The following is a 25804-nucleotide window of genomic DNA, read 5'->3' as shown; positions in this document are numbered from 1 at the left end:
GAGTACAGGCTCAGAAGTTGTGGCACATGGGTTTAGTTGCTCCATAGCATGTAGGATCTTCCCAGACCACGGATCGAACCCGTGTCTCCCGCACTGGCAAGTGGTGGATTCTTTACCACTGAGCCACCAGGGAAGCCCCTGCAACAGTTGTAACACTTCCCAGAAGTTGGGAAAATAGTACAGAGAATCCCAGTGTAACTGTCACTCAGCTTTCCTCAATAACAACATCTTAAGTAACCATAGTACGTTATCAAAACCAACTAGTCCAATACTATTAGGTCAGGTACAGACCTTATTCAGATTCATGCAAGGGTTTCAAGCAGAAGCCTGCAGTGCTTCTCAACCTCTGAGTCCTTCCTGTGCTAATTTTGGGGCCTGGGTTCCCAAAACCAGGAGGATCAAGAAAGAATGAACTTTCTGTGTGATGCTGGGTAAGCCTCTTCCACATCTTTGGGCTTTAGTTTGCTCCTCTGTGAAATGAACTTGAAGTAGGCTTTCCTCTTATAGCATAATATTGAGAACTAACATTTACTGAGCAGCTATCATATGCCAGCCTCTGTTATAAAATGCTTGTAGTTATTAACTCACTACTCACAAACTTCTGAAGCAGATTCTATTACTAGTCTCATTTTACAGGAGAGAGAGGTAAAGTGACTTATTTGAATAAGTGGCAGAACCAAGATCTGAACCACAGCAGTCGGATTTCTGTGTTTGCAAGCTTTGGGTTTTGTTTGTTTGGGCTGCATCGGCTCTTAGCTGCGGCATGCTGGATCTTTCCTTGTGGCCCGTGAACTCTAGTTGTGGCACACAGGCTCAGTAAGCTTGCAGTGCACAGGCTTTATTGGATCTTAGTTCCCACTAGGGATTGAACTCCTGTATTCCAAGGCAGATTCTTAACCACTGGACCACCAGGGAAGTCTCTGGCTAGGTGAGGTGGTGGGGAATTGTCTTTGTTTTTGCTTTTTTTTTTTTGGAGTGGTCATTTAGGTTACTTTATTTCCTATTACCATTGTGCTAAATGCAGTAAGTGTACACCTGAAAGATTTAAAGCTCTGCCAAAAGAGAAAAAAAGGACCAGTTTCTCCTTGGTGTGGAATACCTTATACCTGAGTCCTCTGGGGCTCTCCCTCCTTTCACCTTTAAAGTGAAGGATTTGTACCAGAATAACTTTATCTTCCCTGCAAGCACTGATCATCCAAGATGGTCTTCCTTGCCCCAGAAGCTGCTAGCTTAGGCTAAGCCTACAGCAGCCTGTGAAGAAAAGCCATGGAACAAATCCTGTGTTTTAAAGGGCCTGCTGACTTGGGTGTGGAACTCTTCCCTTATGGTGGTGAATCACAACTCTGGCCATCGCTCTTTGATAATCCATCACTGTTCCTGTGATGACTCAGAGATGTGTACCGCAATGGTGCCAAGATTCTGAGACAGGTAAGGCATCCTTAACACAAGGAACTACATCAAAGCGAGAGCCCATGGGATTCAGCTGCCCGCTTTCATATTTTACGCAGTCGTTGATCAAAAACACATGATGAGGGTAACAACTTTCCATCTTTGCTTTTAAACTGAGTTCTGCACTCTGGGCAGATGGCATAATTTGTTCAAGGCAGCAAAGACTTGGGCTCTGAAAAGCAATTTGTCTTTGAAGGAATAATGGGGCTGGTGTTGATGTCTGTCTTTAATCTCAATTTAAATATTATTTGATGATAGGCTTTTGCTTCCATGACCATATTCCACCCCCCACCCCGCCTTTTTTTTTTTTCTTTAATTTTTACTTTTTGGCTGTTTCGTGTGGAATGTGGGATCCTAGCTCCCCACCAGGAATCAAACCTGAGCCTCATGCATTGGATGCATGGAATCTTAACCACTGGATCACCAGGAAGTCCCTCAATGTCCATATTCCTTAATGGTACAGATTATCCTCATAACACAGAAATTCAACATGGTGAAACATGAAAGAGGAGTTTGTACATATAGGTATGTATTCAACATGATATCTGCTGACTAAATTAAAAGAATATATGTAAATCAACTATACTTCAATAAAAAAAATTTTTTTAAAGAATATGTGGATCCCTTGGCTGATGTCCTTCATAGGACTCCTTCATTTGTTGTTACTTATCTCACCGTTCTCTCACCTTTCACCCCTATGATTTTGCTCATTTCCAAAGGTGTTTGGGCACTGTCCCAGCCATTAGAAAATACGGGGAAGGAGGACTGGCAGAAATTGGCTGATGTGGGCTTTTAAAAAAATTCATTTATTTATTTATTTGGCTGCACCATACCACACAGAAAAGTGTGGAGTCTTAACTACTGGACAGCCAGAGAAGTCCTGATGCAGACTCTTTATAGCTTCAGTGGTCGAAGTAGCATTAGATGTATGATGCGCTGTTTTAGGACAGTCCCCAAATTTAGGAAGATATCCCCCTCTCTACTAGATCTTAGATTTGCTCCATCTCATTAGGAAGGAGCAGCAACAATTACCCCACTCTCTGAGCCTCCCATTCCTCTGTAGAACAGGTTCTTTCTGTTCTCACCAACTGGTTCTGTTTGTTTGCCTGCCACGTACAGTACTTACATCTAGTATTAATAACAAACCCTGACTTTTGGTAGAGAAAGGGACACTCTTTTGCCCACGTATTCCATGTGATTTGAACAGGCTAACCTTAATCCCCGCCACACACCAGGCAAATGGCCAAGCCTGGCCAATCAAAATAAGTCATACTTGTCTGGCCACTAGTTCAAGTAAGGCCATGTGACAAGCCAGGGGCAGTGAAAGCCCACCCATCCTACATATGAAGTCCTCTCAGAGATAACTGGAGAAAAACATTGAGCCTCAACTCAGTCCTGCTGAAGCGACACCTGCCAGGGGATTTTCAATTTTATGAACTAATTCTCTTGTTTATTTAAACAACTTTGAGTTATTTCCGACCCTCTGCAACAGAGTCTTGTCTATTATTCTTCTCAGGAGACAAAAATCTCTTCCCTCAGCCCCAACACCACATACAAAGCACTCAACTTGATGAGTCAAAGCTGATCAAACTAAGAGCTTTTATAGATGTCTCTGGAGGGATAGGGAGAGAGAGACAGGATATAAATAACCACTATGTACAACTTCCAATGGCAAAATTCTCCCCGTCACCCTTTCCAGCTTGAGCTCCTAAGTGTCTGAAGCAGAAAACACAAAAACATTCAGGTTCTGTTTCCACGTGCTCATGGAGAAGGGCCAGGTCAAGCCTAGAAACAGAGTAAGTAAGAAGCATTAGAAAGGGTTGCCTCTGGGGCTTCCCCGGGGTTCAGTGGTTAAGAATCCAGGCTTTCAACGCCGGAGACCCGGGTTCCATGCCTGAACCGGAACTATGATCCCCCAAGCCAATGGGTAGGGCGAAAATAGGGGAAGGGGGGCTGCCCTCTGCCTTTCCTCCTTCTCTCCAGTGACTGGAGATCAGTGGAGAAGCTCAAGCCTGAAGCTCCCCACCTCTTGAGGCCCAAAGGTCATCTAAAGAGAAGATGCCAAGGAGCTCAAAAGGACAGTTAAAAGGGATGCTGCTGCTGCTGCTGCTAAGTCGCTTCAGTCGTGTCCGACTCTGTGCGACCCCAAAGACGGCACCCCACCAGGCTCCGCCGTCCCTGGGATTCTCCAGGCAAGAAACAGAACTAAATCAAGTGAAAACTGATAAGTGGCCTTTAGAATCTTCCAGAGACTCTACCCACCCCCACCCCACACCCATTTTACGGAGAAAGGGGATCTACAGCTAAAGCAGGGGCTGCCTCTGTCCATTGTGCCCAAGTGCGCAGAGGCGGGAGAGGTGGGTTAACTACCTCCCGAGCATACACGGAAGGAGCAGATATGACGTAAATCGAACGAGCGTCTCCATCTTCAGGGTGCCTCCAGTCTGAGGATGGGCTACGGGGGAGAAAAGTAAGATCTAGACCCTTTAAATTCTCATATCCTGTTTTCCCACCCGCCACAGAGAGGAACCCAAAGCCAACCAAGGGACTTGTGAAACGACCCAACCAGAAAAAGGCTGGAGAGAAACGGACCAATCAGGAAGGTCCATCAAGGACTCAGGCCAACTGCACCACAGAGATTAATGAAAGCAGCCAAGGAGCTCAAGGCTTACGTCTGCGATCGAGCCCCTCACCTCGGGCCGTCCCCGGGACCTTCCTGCGTCCTCATGTTGTTGAGTGCATCAGGGAGCGCGTGGACCGATGGCTCCGGGGTCCCCGCCAACAAGCGAGGCCCAGTATCCCGGCTAGGGCCACGGCGTCGCACGTGGACCAGCAAGAGCGCAGCGCTGGCCAAGCCCGCGGCCACCAGCAGTCCCAAAGCTGGCGGCAAAAGGAAGCGCTGTGGGTCCCCCTGTCTCAGGCCGGGCTGGGCCGCCGGCAATGCGCCCGCGCCGTCGGGGTGAACCGGGAACTCGCACCGCGCGCCCATGTAGCCCGGCGCGCAGGCGCAGACGAGGCCGGAGAAGTGCGCGTAGCAGCGGCCGCCGTGGGCGCAGGGGCGCGCGGCACACGGGTCGGCGCGCTCCCGACAGTCGCGGCCGCCGAAGCCCAGCGCGCAGGAGCAGCGGCGCGCGCCGCCTCCCTCCAGGCAAGTGCCGCCGTTGGCGCAGGTGTGGCCGGTGCAGTCTTCCAGGTCGTGCTCGCAACGCGGCCCCGCGAAGCCGGCGCGGCAGCGGCAGCGGAGGGCGTGGCCCAGATCCAAGCAGAGTCCGCCTGTGGGGAAGGGAGCGTCAGGGTAGCGGCTCCCCCGACCCACCCGCGCTTCTTTTTCTCAGCTCGGAAGTCCCCGCCCTCACCTCTTCTCTGGGCCCCCTCTATCTCGTTTAATTCAAAGGCTCTGGGAGTTCGCCTGGAAAGCCAGCCCGCCTCCTTTCCCCCCGAGTGGTCTTGGATTGACTGAGCCTCACACCTCTGTTTGTCTCTCGTTGTCTCGTCTTTAGCCTTACTGAAATAGTTAACAGTTCCAGAACGACGGGTCTGAACCACCTTGCCTTTGCCCATGCCTCCTCCTCCCCTTTGTCTTCCTCCTTTCCTCCCATTTTCCCCTGCTCTCTTCTCAGATGTACTCAGGCGCCCCCTCCTCCCGGAAGCCATCCCTGATTCTTCTTCCATCCCAGCCCTGCGCTCCCTTAGCCACTGTTGGCTCTGTCTGAGGACGACTCTGTCTTCCCCTCTGGACTGATACCCCTCTGAGGACAGAGCGCAGAGCTGTCCTGGTCACTACTGTGTCCCCCGTACCACTCAGCCCAGAGTAAACACACTCAATGAGTGTTTTGGAGAGCAGTGGGCTTCTAAAAGGCTTCCCCGGTGGCTCCGTTCGGGAAGATCCTCTGAAGAAGGAAATGGCAACCCACTCCAGTATTCTTGCCTGGGGAATCCCACGGACAGAGGAGCCTAGTGGGCTACAGACCATGGGGTCACAGAAAGTCCCACAAGATTTAGCGACTAAACAACAAGTATTATAAGAAGAAGAGCTCACTGAGCCCTTCACATTCCTGATCTCCTTTAATGTTGTAATACCTATATCAAATCAGTACCCTCCTGTGGCTCCATCTCCCTCACGGTAACACCAAAATCCTCCCCGTAACCCATGAAGCCCTACAGGCTGACCTCCCTAACCTCATCTCTGAATCAACCCTCACTCACTCTGCTCCAACCACACCCGCTTCCCCACCGTCCTCAGCACATTCCTGCCTCAGGGTCTTTGCACGTGCTCATCCCTCCTGCTGAAACATACTCTTCCCTCTGACTCCCTCCCGACCTTCAGCATGGCCTTCCCTACCCATTCTAGCTGACATGTCAATCTGCCACCCATACACACTACTCCCCACCCCCCGCCCCCGGCTTTATTTTTCTTCTTAGGTTTTTATCACCATCTAACCTTTGTGTGTCTGTGTGCATGCAAAGTCGTTTCAGTCATGTGCAACCCTATGGACTGCAGCCTGCCAGGCTCCTCTGTCCATGGGATTCTCCAGGCAAGAATACTGGAGTGGGTTGCCGTGCCCTCCTCCAGGAGATTCAAACCTGGTTTGAACCCCAGGGATCAAACCTGCGTTATGTCTGCCTGCATTGACAGGTGGGTTCTTTACCACTAGCGCCACCTGGGAAGTTCCTCTATGATGGTAGGAGTTTCCATCTCATTTCCTACTGCATTCCCAAAACAGGGCCTGGCACATAGTGGATGGTCAACAAAGATTTCTGAGATAGGAATAGCATCTCACCCAGTTCACAGAACAAACAGGCTGGGCAGCCAGGGGGAGGATCACTTCCTCAGGCCTCAGGGCAGAATCAGGATCCGCCTACCCCGCCCCGCAACTGTGTGAGCCAAGCCCTTTTCTTGCCCACTGACCATGCAGGGTCCCCCACCTTCATCCCTCACCACTCTGTTCTCCCCACCTCACCATTCCGGCATGGCTGCAGGCTGCACCGGTCCACCCGCTTCTCACAATTGGAGCCTTGGAAACCGGGCAGGCAGTGGCAGATGTAGGCAGAGTCGGGGTCTGCGCCCCCCACACACAAGCCACCGTTGAAACAAGGTCCATCCGCACATGTCACCCCGCTCACCTCACACCGCAACCCGTAGAACCCTCGGGGACAGGTGCATTCGAAGGACCCCAGGGTTTCCTGGGCACAGGCAAGAAGACTTGGGATCAGCATTCCCTTGGAGTGAAACCCTATCCCGCTCCTCACTCCGGTCCCACCTCCCAGGTCACAGAGGCCTCCTGGGGAAGTCCCTGGGCCAAGACAACCCCTCTGTTCCATGTTTCTGGGTCTGCCCACCCAGCCCCACAGAGAGGAGGCTCTGGAGGCCCAGAGAGATTCCATTCCCACCTCTATACCTTTGCCGATCAAATGCTGCCCTCCCTGTCTGCCCTCCCTGGTGCTGCCTGCATGGCCCTGGCCCAATTCCAGATCCTAGCTCTAAGCCCACCTCCTCCGTGAAGCCTTCCCTGGGTCTCCCCTTCTCATACCCTCCCTCTAACTTGAACGCTGAGTGTTTGTCACTGGCCCCCTCACTGAGCTCTGCTTCATCGCAGGCTCACCCCCACCACCACCTTTGTTTCCCCTAGGCCACTCATCTGGTCTAGCTTCTCCAATCACCCCCCATCCACCAAACTGGACTTCAGAAGCCCAGCCCCGGCCCATCTCCAGGAAGTCTTCTCTGATGCTCGCCCATCCCGAATCCTCAACCCACCTGGTCCCACCACCCTTACCTGAGCCCTGAGTTGTCCCCTACCCCACAGGATCCCTCAGCATTCCCACATCCACACCTTTAGGTGCCACCCACTGGGTCTGCTCTCTCCAACCCCCATCACCTCATCTTACTTCAGAGCCCCAGATGCAGGCTGGAGACCTCCAGGAAGCCCTCTCTGACAGCTATCCTCCCTGAGGCCGCTGTGTCATGGAGCCCCAGATAGGGGACTCCCCGAGTAAAGTATGGTCCAGGATGAGGTGGGAGGGTTGATACTGACACTACAGCTGCCCCCATTGGCACACGGGTTCCCATCACAGGGCCCAGGCCCAGGCACGAGGCATCCAGTGGTGGCAGACGATGGGCCCCTGGAGCTGAGGCAGCTGCTGCTGGAGACAGGAATTGTGCAGAGGGGCCCAGTCCAGCCCTCCAGGCATCGACACTCATCGGGCTGCTCACAGAAGCCGTGCTCTGGGCTGCAGCCTGCTCGACACACCGCTGTGGGGGGAAGGAGAAGCAGAAGGAAGAGGAATATTGATGAAGGGCAGAGTCAGGAGGATAGGAAATCAGAGACCATTCTGAGCACTTTCCCTGCGTCCCTCGTTTGATCTTTGTGACTGACAACCCACTAGGCTACCTGGTATTGAGACCCCCCCGTTTACAGACAGGGAAACTGGGGCCCCAAGAGGCGGGGTGATTCACCCAGCGAGGAAGCAGTAGAGGGAGGATTTAAAACCCAGACCAATGAGTTCCAGAGTCTGTGCTCTTGGAAGGAGAATGGAGTGGGGGCTCCCAGGTCTGAGCCTGGAGAGAGGGAAAGGAAGAAAGAAGGTTGAGGAGGGACCCCCAGCCTTTCAGGGGAAATGGGAGGGCCTTGGATTAGGGCGGGTCTGGGAGGATATGGTAAGCCTGGGAGTTCTAGGGGCTCAGACACTGGGGTATCCAGGTAGATGGGGATCCCAAGCTTTAGAACACAGTGGGGTCTGGAGTGCAATCGCAGGGAGCGGGGATTGGTGGGGCAGGGCGGTGGGGAATGGGAGGAGATTCCCAAGTTCCTGAGTAGGAGTAGGAAAGCCCCAGAATTAGAAAAGCTTTGGGGTCCGAGCATCGGGAAAGGGGTGTGAGTATGGATTAGGGGATGAACTGGGGGTACAAGATGGGAAATGGGTGTGAGATTCCAACTGGGGGAGACAAGAGTGCTGGGAAGAGGGAACGGGGCTGGAGCGTCCAGGCAGGGCTTTCCCTGAAGGTGGTAGCTGGATCCTGGGAGCGGGCTGAAGACACTGAGTGGAACTGGGGAGAGGTTCTCGGGTCCCCAGTCCCTTGAAGCGGGTAACCAGGTTGTGAAAGGGGATTGGGGGCCCTGACGGGATGGGGTGGGGTTGAATGCAGGACTCACGCGGTGCCTCGCACTCGTCCTCAACGGGCGCGCAGGGACGCAGTTCCGGGTCGCATCGCAAGGGAGCGCCACGCGAGCGGCAGAGGCGCGCGCACGCAGCCCCGACGGCCGGCGGCTCGCAGCGCGCACGGTAGGAGAAGCGCAGCTCCCAGGCGCCTGCGCGTTGCACGTCCCGGGTCCACGGGCCCCCAGCTGCCAGAAGACGCCGGCCGGCCACGCGCGCCAGCAGGCTCCAGGCGGCACCTGCGGGGAGAAGGGAGATGTGCTGGGATGCGGCCCGACTCAGTCTCGGGTTGGAGACGGAGGGCGCAGGCTCGCACTCTCCCTGCCCATCTCAAGGAGGTCAAAACACGCCTTTTGAGTTCTGAGGATGACAGTAACTTAGCAAGGCTGCAAACACCGCCAGTGAGCCCTGGGGATCTTTGATGACGCGATCCTGATGACAGTCATGATGATAACGATGCTCCCGAAGCTGAAATGCCCCTGTATTTTGCCCTAGAATCTTTGCATATTAAAGTAGCGAAGAGACCTCTTAACCACCCTGGGATGTATGATAGATACCCCTTTATGGCCAAGGGACAATGACAGTCTTTGAAGTGAGGTCAAAACACCTCCAAATTGTGCCTCAGGATCTTCTTATATGAAAATGGTGACAGACCCCCCACAGTGGGTCTTATATAGCACCAAAGTTCCCCTCCAGTTAAGGTTAAGATAATCGATTGTCCCTCCCTGAAACCTCTCTGGTGAAACTGCAACGTCCCAAAGGGCTCCTGGGGCCCTCTATGTAGACAAGGTGACAGAGCTTGGCATACAAGAACAAGAAAGTAACTCATATTGGACCCTGGGTTCTCAAAATCAGATGGTGACAGAGCAGGACTGTTAAATATTATGTCCTGGTCCACTGACTCAATTCCAAGAGAGTAAGAGAGCTTCTCCCGGCCCCCAACCCGCTTTGTCTGATGTCAGGACATTTCTGTATCGACACGCCAAGAGTCCTGGGGCTGTCAACGGCCCGCACCACACTCTAGAACTGTGATGACACAGTTGGGGGCAGCAATTCTGTGAACACCCCACCCTGTGGACAGCCCAATGTTACTCTCCTTGACCTCACATCATGCCCCAACTCCCTGGAGCCCCCACACTCCGCAGCAAAGACCCGTAACTGAAGACACTCACCTCCAATCTGTCCACCTAACTCCTCTCTCCAGGTTTCGATGATGAGAGAGAAAGTGCCCTGGTTGGGTGAAGGAAGGTGGGAGAAAAGAATGAAGACAGTGGTCAGGACAGGTACTGGTCAAGGCCAGACTTTAGGGGAAAAGAATGATGACCGTGCTGGATGCCAGACATGGACAGGACGATTCCCACAGGGACTGGCCCAGGGAAGGAATGACTTTTTCAGCTGTCTTTATTGAGCATTGAAGGACTGATGCTGAAGTTCCAATACTTTGGCCACCTGATGTGAAGAGCTGACTCATTGGAAAACACCCTGATGCTGGGAAAGATTGAAGGCAGGAGGAGAAGGGGATGACCGAGGATGAGATGGTTGGATGGCATCAACTCAATAGATATGAATTTGAGCAAACTCTGGGAGATGGTGAAGGACAGGGAAGTTTGGTGTGCTGCAGTCCGTGGGGTCGCAAAGAGGCGGACACCACTGAGTGAATGAACAATGACAACTGAGCACTCACTATGTGGGAACTCAAGATACCTAGTTGAATCCCTCAAAAGGGACTGCTGTGATCTACCATGATGGTCCCCCGTTTGTTTTACAGATGAGGGAGCTGAGGCTGGAAAAGAGAGTCACTTCCCTAAAAGGACAGGGGTCTAGAATTTTAAAAAACCTGTGTTCACCCCTATGCTTTGAGGGTTGTGGGATGGGAAATAAGATTTTGGAGGTGAAAAAGTCATGGATTCAGGCCCCGACTGAAAGGTGTGAGATAAGGTGAGAAGATATTGGGGGTACCCAAGACAGAGTGTAGAAGGGTCCCCAGGTGCAAGGAAATTTGGGGATAAAAATTAGGATCCCAGTGTTTAGGGATCCCCAAGCAACACGGGGAGGGTTCTGGGAATTGAGAATTTCCAGAAGGTAAGCGTAGGGTTCTGGGAATTCGGGTTTCCAGATGTGGGTTGGGGGAGGGTGGATTTGGGATCCCTAGAGGGCAAGTTGGAGTCAGAAAATTGGGTCGCAAGAGTCGGACACAACTTAGCTGCTGAGCATGCGCGCATGGGTAGGGTTTCCGCGTGTGAGAATGTGGAATTCGAGATAGCGGTACTGGGAATTTGGAGTCCCAGGAGGGCAGGGTGTTGGAAGTTTGAGGGCAGATGGCAGCCGAGGTTCTGGTGACGCCCCCCAACACGGGAATGCCCCGGGGCTGGGTCTCACCGGCCAGGCGTCCCGGAAAGGCACGCGCAGGAAGCCGTCCGGCATCCGTAGTTCCGGCGCTGGCGCTCCAGGTTGCGCAGTGTAGACCGGCCCGCGGGCACTCAGCGCCGCGCCCAGGGTGCAAGGAGCCTCGGCGGTCTCCTCGGAGAGCCCTGGCTTCAGGCAGACCCTGAAGAAGAGACGGCAGGAGCCCCCGGGCTTGCAGGGGGACCGCGGGGCGCCCGGACCTGGTCCCGGCCCGAAAGAGTGGATCCGCAGCTCGAAGACGCCGGCCGGCTGTGCCTGGGGCGGAGAGGGGAACCGCGTGAGGGGGCCGGGGGGGAAGCAGGCGTCTCATCCTTCCCGCGCCGTGTCCCCAAAACTCCCGGGTCTCCCTCCCTCCCATACCCCCCTTCCACGTTGGCTCTGACCTGGGGAAGGAAAAAGAGCGCCAGGATCACCGTCGAGGAGAGGAGCTGGGGCATCTGCGGGGCGACCATGGCCTTTCGGGGGGCCTTGGGAGCCGCAGCTGCGGGCTTCGGAGCCTTATATCTGAGAGGACGGCTCCGCCCCTTCGGGCAGCCGCGGGCTTCGGGGGACCCCAGGGGAGGAGGTCGCAGGGGAAGGAGAGCAGCGCGCTGGAGGGACAGTGAGATCCTGTCCTGGCCACAGGCGATGTAGTGAGTGTGTGATCTTACATGCCGTTGTGGGCACAACCTTGTGTGACTGAGGACAGGGTGGGGTTGGGGGTTAAGCTCGCGTGTCAGGTTGGATATGATTTTAAGACTCAGTAAGTATGTGTGTGGTATAAGAGCTACAGGAAGGGGAGGGTACACGTGACTGTGATTGTGTGTCTAGGTGAGATTGTGTAGCTCCACGTGTATGGTTAAACCTCTTTGTGAAGTCGTAAATAATTCTAAGATTGTGTGTGCGGTGTGCGGTGGTGGGAGGGGTGGTCGCATGCACACACCTACATGACGACGAACATGATTTCATGGTTGTGTGACTTTCTGAGATTGCCGTGGCTGTGTAGATGCCTCTCTGTGCAGTTGAGTGCGTGACTGTGAGCTCCTGTATAGTTGTAGGAACCTGTGACTTTGTGGTCTGTGCAGCTGCCTCTAGGTGGCTCGGTTTGTGTACATGGTAAGGTCTGCATCAGGCTGTGAATGACTGAGGATTTGTGTGTGAAGGAGTCTGGGTGTGGAAGGTCCAGGGGTGTAGCCTTGTGTGGCTAGGATGAAGATCCAGTGTTCTTTGTGGACCCGTGTGTGCGTGTGTATGCCTGCATGCTCAAGTATGTTCCCCTCCCCAAAACGAAGCCGCCCTCCCAACTCCCCGCCCCCGCCCCCCCATCACAGACGCACCAGACGCCCCGCCTCAGAGGGGACTCCCAGCTGTATGTAAATGCCGCCATCTGCCGGGCGGCCGCGCCCCTCCCCCTTAGGGCCGCAGCTGGGCTGCCCGTTTGGCCTCCGGAAGGTGTGAGCAGCAAATGGGCAGGAAATTCTGTCCTCACGGATCAGGGGCCCGCTCCCTCCACTCTAGGATGAATGGAAGAGGGGGCCACCCCCTCGCCCTCCAGAAGCCCCTTAGTATTCCAGGACGTCCGCAAGGCCAGCCAGTTAGAGCAGATGTTCCAGCCCTCTGGCCATAATCATTTTACTCCGTGCCAGGTGCTGAGCAAAGCCCTTTAGATGTAGTAAACTTTTTTTTTTTCCCTGCTAGAATTAAAAAAAAAAAAAAATCCTACTTAGAGGCTAATAATTAAAAAGGAAAATCCAAGTTCAGTTACGTACATACATTTTCTTCTTTTGGAGAAGGTGCTCAATCCACCACAGCTCAGTAGAGCCAGGCATACAGTGAGGGCTCTGGCAGTTTTAATGAATAAAAGGACTCAATCTAAACAGTTTGTTCGTCGTCCTGAGGATGGGAGTCAAGGAGGATTTGGGCAGGGGCGGGCCGTGGTCAGTTGTGCAGAACGTCCCAGCTTTCTTTGCACAGATTTTCCTACTTGTATATGCTTTCCACTTCCTTCTTTAATTCTGTTCTTACCGTTCAGACTGCTCCTCCCGTGGGAGGCCTTCCCTAACACTCCCCAAGCGGGTCAGGCACCCCTTGTGTCCCCACAGCCCCACTCCCCCCATGTCTCCTCTATACCAGCCGCGACCACTATGGCTAGTAAGGTCTTTCTAAGCACACATCTGACCATGGCCCTCTCCTACATAGACTCTGCCGTGGCTCCCCAGTGCCTTCGGACTTCTGAGATGCCCCTGGTGGCTCAGATGGTAAAGAATCCGCCTGCAACGCAGAAGACCTGGGTTCCAGGGAATGGCTACTCACTCCAGTATCTTGCCTGGAGTCCCATGGCCACAGGAGCCTGGCAGTCCATGGGACTGCAAAGAGTTGGACATGACTGAGTGACTGACAAGTTCCCCGTACTCAACAAGTTCTGTGGCCCCGAAGCCATAGAACCTTGTAGATCACAGTTACTGGGAGGCAAATTAGGCCCTCTTCTGGGATAGGTAAAGCAGTGAGCATCCCATCCTAGGAGATACTCACGTGGAGTTTGGATAGCCGTTAGCTGTTGGAGAGGCAAATTCCTGCCCTGAATCGTAACTGGAAAAGGTAACAGATTCCAGGTCTGATACAGCTCAAAAATTTTAAAGATTGTAAAAACTGCCAGCCTTTATTGAGGGTTTGTGCCAGGCCTGTTTCCTGTGAATTCTCTCAGGTCTACATGTGTACCTTAAGGGCGTTCCAAACATCTTCTTGGCTATTTAGGACTCTCCCTTATGTGCCCATCTTAGAGCCCACGGAAGGCCACACTGAGGTGACATCTGAGCAAAGACCTAAAGGAGGGGAAGGAGCCCTATGGATCTGAAAAAAAAAGTTTACGAAAAGGGAATGCCAAGTGCAAAGGCCTTGGGGTGACCATGCCTGGCACTAATCTCTCCATGGTTTGCCTCATTTCATTCTGATCTCTGCTCAAACACATCCTTCCAGGCCTTCCCTAACTGTTCAATTCAATCTAAAACAGTACTCCAGTTCCCCAAACCACTCTATCTCCTTATCATACTTTTCTTTATGCATTTATTTTACCCCAAGCAATCAGACCATTTTCTGTCTCCTCTATGAAAACATCAACTTGAGAGCAGAGCTTTTTCTCTAGTTTGTTCACTGATGCACCCTTGTGCCTAAAATGAGGTCTGGCAGTTGGTACTTGTATTTGCTGAGAGAAGTCCTATTATTAACCTCTTATAAATGACCAAGCTGAGACCTGGCCCAGAGTCACATGACTTGGGATTGGTGTGCAACCTGGGAATTATGCCTTAATGTTGGCCCAGTCCTGCCAACTGAAGGATCCCCTGATGCAGCCCGAGTGTTTAATATAAACACCCAAGGCCACGTTACATAAGCAGTGTCTCAGAGACCACCTGGCACAAGTCAAATGCCCTCTCCTCCCCTCCAGCTTTGACCAGGACCTGACTACACCATCCCCAAACCAGCACAGCGGTGGGGAGAACGCCTGGGGGAACCCACTGGACTGAAGCACTGCCCAGAGTGCTAGCCCTAATTCCCAGGGGCTACAGGCCAAGGAACTGAGGTACTTCCTCCTTTCGTGCCCCATGGGTGGACAGATCCAAGTCTTAGTTCAGAAGGCTCCATGTGTCACCTCCTCTGGTAGGTGAACATTCACTTGCAATGGCTCCGTCCACAATCCACTCTCCCCAGGATCACGAGCCCCAAATACGTTGCATTCAGTTCAGTTCAGTCACTCAGTCGTGTCTGACTCTTTGCGACCCCATGAATCGCAGCACGTCAGGCCCCTGTCCATCACCAACTCCCAGAGTTCACTCAGACTCATGTCCATCGAGTCAGTGATGCCATCCAGCCATTTCATCCTGTCGTCCCCTTCTCCTCCTGCCCCTAATCCCTCCCAGCAGTTCCTATGCAATATTGCTCTTTACAGCATCGGACCTTGCTTCTATCACCAGTCACATCCACAACTGGATATTGTTTTTGCTTTGGGTCCATCCCTTCCTTCTTTCTGGAGTTATTTCTCACTGATCTCCAGTAGCATATTGGGCACCTACTGACCTGGGGAGTTCCCCTTTCAGTATCCTATCATTTTGCCTTTTCATACTGTTCATGGGGTTCTCAAGGCAAGAATACTGAAGTGGTTTGCCACTCCCTTCTCCAGTGGACCACATTCTGTCAGACCTCTCCACCATGACCCGCCCATCTTGTTAGGAGTTTCCAACTCTCAAAGCTATGTGCAAAAACATAGGCCCTCCCTCAGTCTTGCAGATGCCCTCAAGCTAGGGTGTCCTGGATTTTGGGAAACTCCCTCTTGGATTACAAATGGTTTATCTCATGGTAACACTTCCAGGTGGGGGTGGGGAGTTGCAATTTTAAATTCCTTATAGACATCTGTGAGCTTTTAAAAAAAATCTACCAGAGTTCAAAAGTTCAATCTGGCCTGCACAGTTTCAAATACATTTTAATTATTTTAACAAATACGAGGGAAGAGCTTTCTAAAAGTATTTAACTAGTATTAGCACTAAACACTGGCTGGAGCAGGAGGCTAAGACAGCTGGTGTGGGGGCCTGCCAAGATAGTACAGGATAGTTCAGCCTGTGAAGAACCAATATGGCCTGGCAACAATAAGCTCCACTGACTATACATACAGCCTCAGCATGAGCCCGTTTACTCCTCCCGACCACTCTAAGACAGGCGTTATCATCGCCATTTTAGAGCTGAGGAAAGGGAGGCAGAAAGGTGCTTCCGAGGTTCCCACAGCTGCCATCTGAGTGTCTTTGTGGAGGGTCTCCATCCACCCTCAAGCCTAGCCTGTGAGGTGAGTACTAGTATTTCACCAATGTGGCAATTGAGGCACGGAGCACAGAAGTTAACGCTCATTTGCTTGTGACCACACAAGTCAGGGAGTGGTAGGGCTTGGATCTGAACTTGGATTTGAGAGTCTGGAGAGATTTCCCTGATTGTCCAGTGGTTGAGACTCTGTGCTTCCGAAAACAAAGTGTGGAATTCACACTTAAATGATACCCAAATGTGTCATCCAATGCAGGAGCCAGGAGCCGCAGGTGGCTATTTAAAATTAATTAAAAAGAAACAAAATTAAGAATCTCATCCTTCAGTTACCCTCGCCGCATCTCAAGTTCGTCATGGCCCCACGGCCACTGGCAGCTGCACTGGCCAGTACGTGGGGTGAACATGGTGGAAAGTTCCACTGCAGAGTTCTGCTACAGTCTGCAGAGTTAGGAGCCAACATTTAAAACTGAGAGATTCAACATAAACATCCCCGTTCCTGGCTTCCACTGAAAAATCAGAACATCAGGCAACTCCAGACCCACCGTAGGGCCCCAGCCGGCAGAGCCAGGCAGCAGCTGCCCCCTTGACATGAGGAGTCTCTGGTCCACGGTGCCCCACAAGCCCACACTTGATACATTCACACAGCAGCCTGGTGGCTCCAACCCCACAGCGCCATCCTCTTCTTTTTCCAAAGGGAATCTGGGGCCAAAGAGGAAGACACACTTGCGCAGACCACACGGCACACAGGAAGACGCAGGCAGGGCAGGGTCCAGCCCAGGGTTTCAGATTCCCAGGCCAGGGTCAAAGACCAACCCACTCTGTGGTCGGCAGCTGATCAGCCACTGTGGGACGAGGTCCCCCAGTGTCCCGCACTGCACCCTGACACGCCCATCTGGAGACCCTCTGGACACTGGAGTGTGCCGTCTGGGATTAACTTTATTGGACATGTGGTTGCCCAAGCCATGGTCTGGGAGCGCTGGGCCTCGGGCCTGGAACCCAGGCACTGAGTTTGCGGAGGCCCAGAGGTCAGGGCTGTTTGGAGCGAGGCCACAAGCGGCTGGTGAGAGAGCTGAAGAAGAGGTTCTGCTTGCTGGATTTGGAGAGCTCAGCCAGGCGCTGCTGTTCTTCCTGGAGTTGGGGGCAGACAGAGAGGAGAGTCAGCCTGAGGGCCACCTCCATCCTTAAACCTCTGCCCAGCCTAGACTCCTTTACCCACAACCTCAGAACACCAGCCCAGACACAGGATGAGACCAGACTGCAAAGACTGCCGTCAGACATTGGAAAAAGCCAGCTGTGAGCCACAGAAGCCCAGACTCTCATAATCCCCGTCCCCTGAACCCTAGGGACCTAGCCCAGGCCCTCCCCCGATGATGTCATCTTGCTCCCTGAGCCCCTGGTGCCCAGTCCTGAGCCCTAAGACCCCTGTCTGGATGCTGAGGGATGCCAGGCCCAAATCTCCAGGGACCTCTCCTCTGTGCCCTCAGGAGCACCAGTCAGGAACACAACCCCAAACCTGGTCAACCTGAGCCTAAACGCCTGGGAATCTCTTTCTCAATCTATATTCTTAGCCCCATCTACAAATGATGAGGATCACACCAAGGTCATCAGAACTTGCCCAAACCTCGGGCCAAGTGTCCAAGGATCCCTCTTCCCAGACCTGATCCAAACCCCCACCCTACAAAATACCAGGGCCCCCAGAACATCAAGGTCTCTGAAAAGAGAGACAGAAGTGTTAGCTGCTCAGTCGTACCCAACTCTGTTACCCTGTGGACTGGAGCCTGCCATGCTCCTCTGTCCATGGAATTCTTCAGGCCAGAATAATAGAGTGGGAATGGCAACCCAGAAATCAAACTGGGTCTCCTGCATTGCAGGCAGATTCTTTACCATCTGAGCCACCAGGGAAACCTTCAAGGTCTCTGGACCTATCTCAAATGCCTGGCATTTCCTGCCTCCTGTCCTCAAAGCAGGCTGTAGGATCTATTCACCCCTCATTACAAGGGCCTTCGGGGATGGGTGGTGTGGAAGAGAAGGCCCTTGAAATGAGGTCACACAGCCAGAGTGGAGACAGGTTGCTTAGAGCTCCTCCATCAAGAGCCTGGGAAGCTGATGGGACATCCCCCACCCACACTGGGGATCTGAGCACCCACCTGCTCTAGCCGGCTTTGCCGCTGTTTGAAAGCCTCCAGTGGGTCTTCCTCTAGGGCGTAGTGCTCCAGCACGGTTCGGACATCCTCCACACCATTCAAAGCAATGGCTGGGGACACAGCAGGTGGGGGTCAGCCAGGATGAAGGCCAGAGGGAGGTGGGGCCCACAAGGGTAAAGGTCACACTTGGGGGGGGTGGTTGGAGTTACATGGACCCTTCTCAGTAGCCTAAAAGGGCTCCCCGTGAACATTCCTGGGCATCCTCTAACCACTCCAGAAGAGCATCCCCAACATTCTAGGAAGCTTCTAAAAACTGCAAGATGCTTATGGATCTCCTGCATCTTAAAACCCCAGTTTTCCATAAAAAACAAGCCAGGATCAAGCATCAGTCATTCCTCTTGGGGGGTCAAGGGCTTCAGGGTCAGAGGCCAGGGGGTCAGGGGTCAGCCTCACTCTTGAGGAAGGCCGACAGGTCCAATAAGACCCGGTCATCGGAGTTGCCATCCCAGGGCCGCAGGGCAACGCCGTTGTAGGGCTGTAGGCGAAAGGCTTCCTTCTTGCAGTCCACAACTACTACTCGGGCCGGGTCCCGATTCAGACACGAAATGTCCTGAAAGTGGGTGAAAGGTCAGGTCAACGCCTATGCTCCTTCTCTGCCAGGCAGGAAACCAAAGACGGGGAGAGAGGCAGATAGATAGACCACACACACTTGGAATCCCACACTGAGAGCACCACGAAAGGGCCTCTTGAAGACCAGGCTGGGATGATGACACCCAACCTTCCAGGGAGTGGGGAGCAAGCCACACAGACTCCTGGACCCGAGCCTGGGAGCACAGACAGGTTGATTCGGAGGTTCCTTGGGGAGGGAGGTGGCCACTTGCGCATTTAACCATAGGCCTCTGGTGTTTGTGACAGGTTGCAAGTTTTTGAATTGCTCACAGGTAGAGGTGCAGACTGTTCCACAGCAACACACATGGAGTCACACAAAGACAGGTACCCAGACAGACCCTTCAAGAGCCTCCCTTACAACCCATGTCCCTCTGAACCTTGAAAAACTCCATAGACCCCTAGACCCACCAAGACAGTCAGAAACCCAATAGATGATCAAGACGCATGGGTATTTGGACAACAACCCATAAAGAGACCCAATTCACAGCCCCACAGACTCCTGGACCCCTATCACCAGTCATAGCAACAGATCCCAAGGCAAACAAGTGCCAGCCTTCCCCCAAATCCCAGAGGCCCACCATGGCCCCCACATGGCACCTTAACATGGTGCCCATCCATGTATCTCGTGGCGTCCCGGAACAGGCGGTAGGAGATGAAGCCGTGGGGGTCCACGCTGTCGATGAGTGGAAAGGCAGTCTGGGGGTGGGGCGTGGGGAAGAACAAGGTCAGGCTGAGCCCTGGCCCTGCAGCTCTCCCTCACCTCTTACCGCATCAACCACTCCAGCCCAGCCCCGGGCCCTCACCATGCCAGTCTCCGACGTAAAGATGACGATTTCATACAAAGGGGCGAGCTGCTGGAATAAGGTCTCGATGCCTGGACGCTTCTTAAACCTCCAGCCAGTGGCTAGCTGGAAATGCAGTGAGAACAGTGACACGCTGAGACCCAGAGTATTCTCTGTCTCGGTGGCTTGCGGAGGGATCCACAGGTACAGGGCTGTAACCGAGAGTCTAAGAGTCTGCAGGATCGGGTCCCCCAATAACAGCTGACTCCCCTCTAGCACTGACTGTGTGCCAAGGTCCACCTGCAATAACCTACGGGCTGGGAAGCAGCACAGGTGAGGAACACAAGGCAAGGAGGGGTGACCCCTCTTCCCCAAGAACACAGAGCAGAATGGGGGCTCTGGCTCCAGCATCTGTGCTCCTGACCATGTCACCACAAGCCAGCCACCCAGGCCTATGCAGTGTCCCCAACCCGCTGCTTTCCCCAAGACACACCGACCACTCAGGGTGCAAGAGGACGCCAGTGAGCTCCAAGACCAGCGTGTATGGGGGTTGGTAGTATGGCTCCCGCAGAGGGTCTGGGAGAAGGCAGGGGCTGGTGGGCTCGATGATCATCTGTGAAAAGAGCAAACAGGTCTGGGGACTCAGACAAGGGGGGCGGGAGGATGGTGGGGGTAGGGTGGGGCTGCGGCCCCGGGCTCCTGCTCACCTGTCTGTAATCTTTGAAATATTTGTATGTCCGGCGCAACTGCTGTACCAGAATTGGATCTAGGAGAACACCAGGGCAAAAAGGGATTCCAGGATAAGCTGCTGCTCAACCCCCTGGACAAACCAGGGGTTTATCTACCAGATACAAACAGGCCTAAAACACCCACCTGGTTTGAAATAGCTCATTTCCAAGAACCAAGGCAAAAGGGAATGACATAACCTACTGCCAGGTAGGAACAAATGTTTTTATTCACCTGTCAAGTTTTAATCTGAATACTTATATCCGCACATCACCCCAGGTATAAAATAGAATGCTGTATCTGCCCACTTAAATCCCACATATGTATAAATAAATCTGCTAACATTATGGCAGTATATTTTGTCAACTCTGAACCTCTAGGTCTCCAGGTGTGCCCACTTTAAGCGAGTATGGGGAATCTAGGTAAGCCACGATAAATACACACACCTCTATATGGGCTTCCCAGGTGGTGCTAGTGGTAAAGAACCCACCTCCGATGCAGGAGACATAAGAGACTCAGGTTCAATCCCTGGGTCAGGAAGGTGCCCTGGAGGAGGACATGGCAACCCACTCCAGTGTTCTTGCCTGGAGAATCCCAGGACAGAGGAGCCTGGCAGGCTATAGTCCACGGGGTCGCAAAGAGTTGGACATGACTGAAGCAACTTAGCACACCACTAGTTGGTTCTCAACTAAAAAGCAATTTTGTTCCTCGCTTCCCAGGAAACTTCACAATGTCTGGAGACATTTTTGATTGTCACAACACTGGCATCTAGTGGACAGACACCCCAGACACTGCTAAGCATCCTACAATGCACAGGACACTCCCCTAGGACAAAGAACTATATGACCCAAGCTATCAATGTGGCTGAGATTAGCAAATCCTGGTTTAAAGCAATACACCAAGTCCAGTTTAAAACAGAAATCTTACATGACTCCCTATTTCAATACAGTATTTTTAGTGTAGTTAAACTACTATCTCTAGACCTGTCTTTTTGAAACCAAAACACTGAAACACCACTTAAGCTGTGAACACACACACTTTAAACCTACAGGTTTACCCGTTCACCTTAAATCAGTATGTTGACTTGTTTAAAATAGTATGACTCTACATCTGCCCAGTTAACACATACTTAGCTACCTGCCAAGTTTAAAGTGAAAGTGAAGTCGTTCAGTCGTGTCCGACTCTTCGTGACCCCATGGACTATATCCTACCAGGCTCCTCTGTCCATGGAATTTTCCAGGCTAGAGTACTGGAGTGGGTTGCCATTTCCTTCTCCAGGGGATCTTCCCAACGCAGGGATTGAATCCGGGTCTCCCGCACTGCAGGCAGATGCTTTACCCTCTGAGCCAACACCAACGTAATAACATGCCGGCTTGCAAACATCTCCAGCACAAACAAGTGGCTTTCTGGACCTACCAGTTTTATATTTCTCTTGGGAAGGACCAGGTGTGATAGAATTGGCAGCTTCCCCTACTATCCAATTTGTCAGAAACTTCCTAAAAGCTGGCTAATCAGAAGGCGGGGAGGGAGGAAGGAGGCATTGTTTTGGAAATGAGCTGGATGGGCTATGGCCTGGTGGGAAAGAGAGGCTGTCATAAACAAGGGGGTGAGGGGCTGCAGATGCTCAGATCTAAGGCACAGGAAGCCATGTGTCTGGCAGAGAAAGCCCAGTTCTCCCCCAGGCAGTCCCACCTACCCAGGAGTCCCCTCCCCCACTGTCCCTGACCATCTGCTCCTGGGCTGAGGGGCCAGGGAAGGGGACTGGAGTTCTGTATGCCCCTCTTCCCCCAAGCCATACAGCTGCTGACTCCCCCACCTCCCAGTGGAAGTGGGCGGGGGGGAACCAAATGGGGAGGGCACAGTAGAGAGGGTCAGGGGACCCCAGAATCTACGATTGTATACTCACCGTTGTCGAATTCATCAGGAATCTGGGAGGTAGAGAGAAAAAAGAAGGGTTTGGGACGGCAGAGGCAAAACCCAGGCAAGGAATCTCCGGGGCCCTGGGAGGAGCAGGCAAAGGTCCCTGGGAGGGAGGGTTCACTCCAGACCAGAAAGGAGCCTGAACAGACCAGATGGGAGGAGACCCACAGGATGTGACCCCTGGTAAGGCCTCTGTGTCTCTCTCCCACTCACCTTGGCACCATTTTCATCCACAGCATTGTTTCCTGCAAGGGAGATAGTGATGAATGAGAAACTTGAGACCTGGTCTCCTGGGACTTATGGGAGGAAGAGGGCAGAGGGCCTAGCCTCCTGGGTCTGAGGGAAGGGGGCTAGAGGTATGGTCTCCTGAGAAAGAGGAGGGGGCTGGTACCCAGAATATCTGGGTCTCTGAGCCAAGGAGGGCTGGGGCAGGGTCTCCTGGGTCTCTGAGGAATAAAGAGACTAGAGGGAGGACTGGAATTTTGGGTGCTGAGGGAAAAGGTAGCTTAGGGGGCTGGTCCAGACCTCTCCTTCCCCCCTTTAAACTGACTCCCTATAGCTTAGTACAGGAACCAACTAGAAGGAGTAGAACCTTGAGCAGAGGGGTAGTAGGGGGATTTCTCTCATTTCCAAGTTCCAGTTGGCTGCCCTGAGGGAGGAGCCAGGGAAAGATGGGTGAAGTCCTTAGGGGAAAGAGGGGGCAGTCCCCCCCAGCAGAATAGAGGGCCAAGAGAACATAACTGGGGGACAAGGATATGTTCCTCACCGAAGATATAGATGACGCTCACGGTCCCACCAGCCCCAAGCAGCCCAGCGAGCCAGAGTGCCACTTTTTTGGCATAGCTGGGACCCTCAGAGCTTCTCTGCTGCTGTGGTCCCTGCGTCTGGGCCTTAGTGCCTGCTCGGCTCCCAATCTCTGCTACCTGCAATTGAGAGGGGGTAGCTTGGCCAAGAAAGACGAGAAACAAGGTCGGGGTGTTTCCAGCACCCTGGTCTAAGAAGAATCAAGGTTGAGAGCCAGGAAGAGGACACCCATATGGCCTCCAGGTGTTGTGTGCCTAAAGGGGCAGGTAGGGGACTGGGTCTCTCAGAAAAGTCAAGAACTAAACTGGCGCTATGATCCCAGGGGTTCAAGAGATGACAAGCCCGGGGCCCAGGATCCTACAGAACCGGAGCGCGGGTGGGGAAGCAGGGCAGGGAGATACGATCAGGGACCCTGACTGAACACTGACTAAGATTTCTGGAGCAAGCCACTGAAGGCCACGCAAGAGGACAGGACGGGGAGTTAAGTCCTCCGGCCGTCTGGAGCTCACAGTAGCGTATGGAGGGAGACGGAAGGGAGGGGCAATCGCCTGCTGGGACTTGGGGAGCAGGGCACAGAAGTAATGGACCCGGAGGTCAGAAGGGCAGGGTCTCTGTCAAGATGGAGGCAGGTCGAATCAGAAGCCCTAGCAACACCACCAGCACCACGGCGGGGAAAATACCGCGAGGCCAGGCTGGGACTCCAGTGTCCCGGGCCCCTCCCCCTCGAGTATTACCTGAACCGTCACCGAGACAGGAGAGCAGGTGACCCCTCCTTCCCCGGCGCCCACGTGGGGTCGAGAAGCTGGGGTCCAGAAGAGGTGGGATCCAGAGGAGGTAAGGTTCAGAGGACACACTTGAGTCCCCAAGCATCTATCCCAGGGAAGCAAGGGCTGCCAACCCCGGGAAACGGGGAAGAGACTCAAAACGCGCGTGGCGTTCCATTCAGCACCTTGAGGTGCTGCGTTCCAGAAGCTCCGGGCGGCCCCGGTCCGCCCGGAACCACAGGAAGGAGCCCCAGCACCCGGGGACCAACCCCATCCGGCTCACCTGGTCCGGGGCCCGAGGGGGCGGCGTCGCAAGCCTCGCACACAGCCCCCGCGCGCCTTGCCGGAGCCCGCTCCGCAATCGCAGGAACAGCGCCGCCGAGGCCGCCATCTTGCGCTGACGCCACGCGGCCCCGCCTCCTCACTCTCTCCCCCCGCCCCGCGCCGGGGCCGCGGCCAATGGTAATGCAGGGGCGGGGCGGGTGGACGGGAGCCCGAGAGAGACAAAAGGCTGCGGGCTGGGAGTCTCCCGCCGCCGCGTCCTGCTCAGGCCAGAGGGCGTTCCAGCGCCCACGCCACAGGACGGGGCGGGACACCCACTGCCCGAGGTCAAGCGGAGGCCATAAGGGAGGGACCCAATTGTTGCTGGATTTGTCCTAAAAACTAAAAGCCAGCTTCACACACCTTCCTCACGAGCGACCGAGAGGCCTCATCCGCCTTCCCTCCCCTTCTCCCAGCCCTTTCTTGCTTGAGTTTCCTAAACTGGGTCTGGAAAGTCAGCCAGTTTCATGGAGGCTCAGCCAAACGAACCGCTGCGGGCTCAGGGTATTGAGAAGAAATCCGAGAATTAGAGGCTACGGGAGCCATGATCAATCTTCCACATGTAAATCACCACACGGCATTTAGGGATAAATACTAAGATAATAAGGACTTCCCAGGTGGCTCAGTGATAAAGAATCCGCCTGACAAGCAGGAGACGCAGGTTCCATCCCCGGGTGGGGAAGATCCCCTGCAGAAGGAAATGACAACCCACTCCAGTATTCTTGCCTGGAATATCCCATGGTCAGAGGAACCTGGGCTACAGTCCATGGGGTCGCCGGTCACAAGAGTCAGACAGGACTGAACGACTAAACAACAGCAACTAAGGTGGTAGACATACGAAGTTAGGTGAAAGACACAGAATTTTAGGGTTGTGTTCCTTCTGGAGGGGAATGGACTGGTCCTTCTTATTTGGTACACAGATAGCTCCTAAATTGGGTGGTGGAGACATGGGTGCTCCTGACATATCCTTTAAAACATTTGAACTATTTTAATACAAGTTATATTACATTTGTAAGAAGATGTGAACATCAAATGAGAAAAGTGAAGGTGGTTAAGGTACTAAGCCCCATTCTCTACACTGCTCCCCAGCTCCACCCAAGCCCTTAGATGAGCTACAGCAATTCTGAGGTTACTGCTAGATGGACTCGAGGGAAAGGACATCAGATGCTGGAGCCTGCACCATAGGTCCTATCTAGATTTGTGGAGGGATTGTTGTTCCACCACTCAGTCATGTCCCAACTGTTTGCGACTCCATGAACTGCAGCATGCCAGGCTTCCCTGTCCTTCACCATCTCTCGGAGATTGCTCAAACTCATGTCCATTGTGTCAGTGATGGCATCCAACCATCTTGTCCTGTCGTCCCCCTCTCAATCTTTGCCAGCATCGGGGTCTTTTCTACTGAGTCGGCTCTTCGCATCAGGTGGCAAAAGTATTGGAGCTTCAGTTTCCGCATCCGTTCTTCCAATATTTAGGGTTGATTTCCTTTACAATTGACTGGCTTGATCTCCTTGCAGAGGGATACTAATTTTCACCTAACACAACTCAAGCGCAAGTTAGATGTAACTTTGTCAATCACGTGGCAGTCTCTGTTCTAAAATCTCTGGCCAGTGTCTTCTCATACACTCAATAGGGGCAGGAGTATCATTTTCTAGATGAGGCTTTGAGTTGAGCTGAGTTCAGTTCAGTCGCTCAGTCGTGTTCCACTCTGCGACCCCATGGACTGCAGCACGCCAGGCCTCCTTGTCCATCACCAACTCCCGGAGTTTACTCAAACTCCACTGAATAACATGAGGCGTAAGTAGGACCATTATCTGCTGAAGACCCCACAGCAAGGTATTAAGTGGGGTCTGCAAGTGACTCCACTTACAAACCAGAACACAAA

The 25804-nt window shown here is 53.3% G+C and overlaps 2 protein-coding genes across 3 annotated transcripts; both read right to left on the bottom strand.

Moving 5' to 3' along the window:
• Window positions 1-3752: 3752 nt before the first annotated feature.
• On the bottom strand, window positions 3753-11462 carry DLL3 (delta like canonical Notch ligand 3). Its single transcript, XM_068993459.1, is given in 9 exon segments — window positions 3753-3785; window positions 3787-3904; window positions 4143-4722; window positions 6411-6633; window positions 7482-7699; window positions 8601-8843; window positions 9777-9834; window positions 10984-11265; window positions 11394-11462. Coding segments are annotated over 9 exon segments (1824 nt in total).
• A 4038-nt stretch (window positions 11463-15500) lies between these two features.
• Window positions 15501-24004, bottom strand: TIMM50 (translocase of inner mitochondrial membrane 50). Of its 2 annotated transcripts, XR_011146426.1 has the most exons (12): window positions 23885-23994; window positions 22800-22956; window positions 22247-22278; window positions 22020-22041; window positions 20095-20153; window positions 19881-20000; window positions 19409-19513; window positions 19203-19301; window positions 18390-18546; window positions 17940-18046; window positions 16335-16920; window positions 15501-16068 (listed from the first exon to the last, which is right to left on the bottom strand). XR_011146426.1 is itself a non-coding variant. In XM_068992215.1 (11 exons), exons 1-11 carry the CDS (start codon window positions 23990-23992, stop codon window positions 16819-16821), a joined length of 1068 nt encoding a protein of 355 aa, XP_068848316.1. In that variant the 5' UTR covers window positions 23993-24004; the 3' UTR covers window positions 15501-16818. The 2 variants fall into 2 exon arrangements, 1 of the variants encoding a protein (XP_068848316.1); XM_068992215.1 differs by having other exon boundaries at window positions 15501-16920; window positions 23885-24004.
• Window positions 24005-25804: the final 1800 nt, after the last annotated feature.

Source organism: Capricornis sumatraensis, chromosome 20 (genome assembly GCF_032405125.1).
Source record: "Capricornis sumatraensis isolate serow.1 chromosome 20, serow.2, whole genome shotgun sequence".
Lineage (NCBI taxonomy): Eukaryota > Metazoa > Chordata > Mammalia > Artiodactyla > Bovidae > Capricornis > Capricornis sumatraensis.
This window is presented reverse-complemented; position numbering and strand designations above follow the sequence as displayed.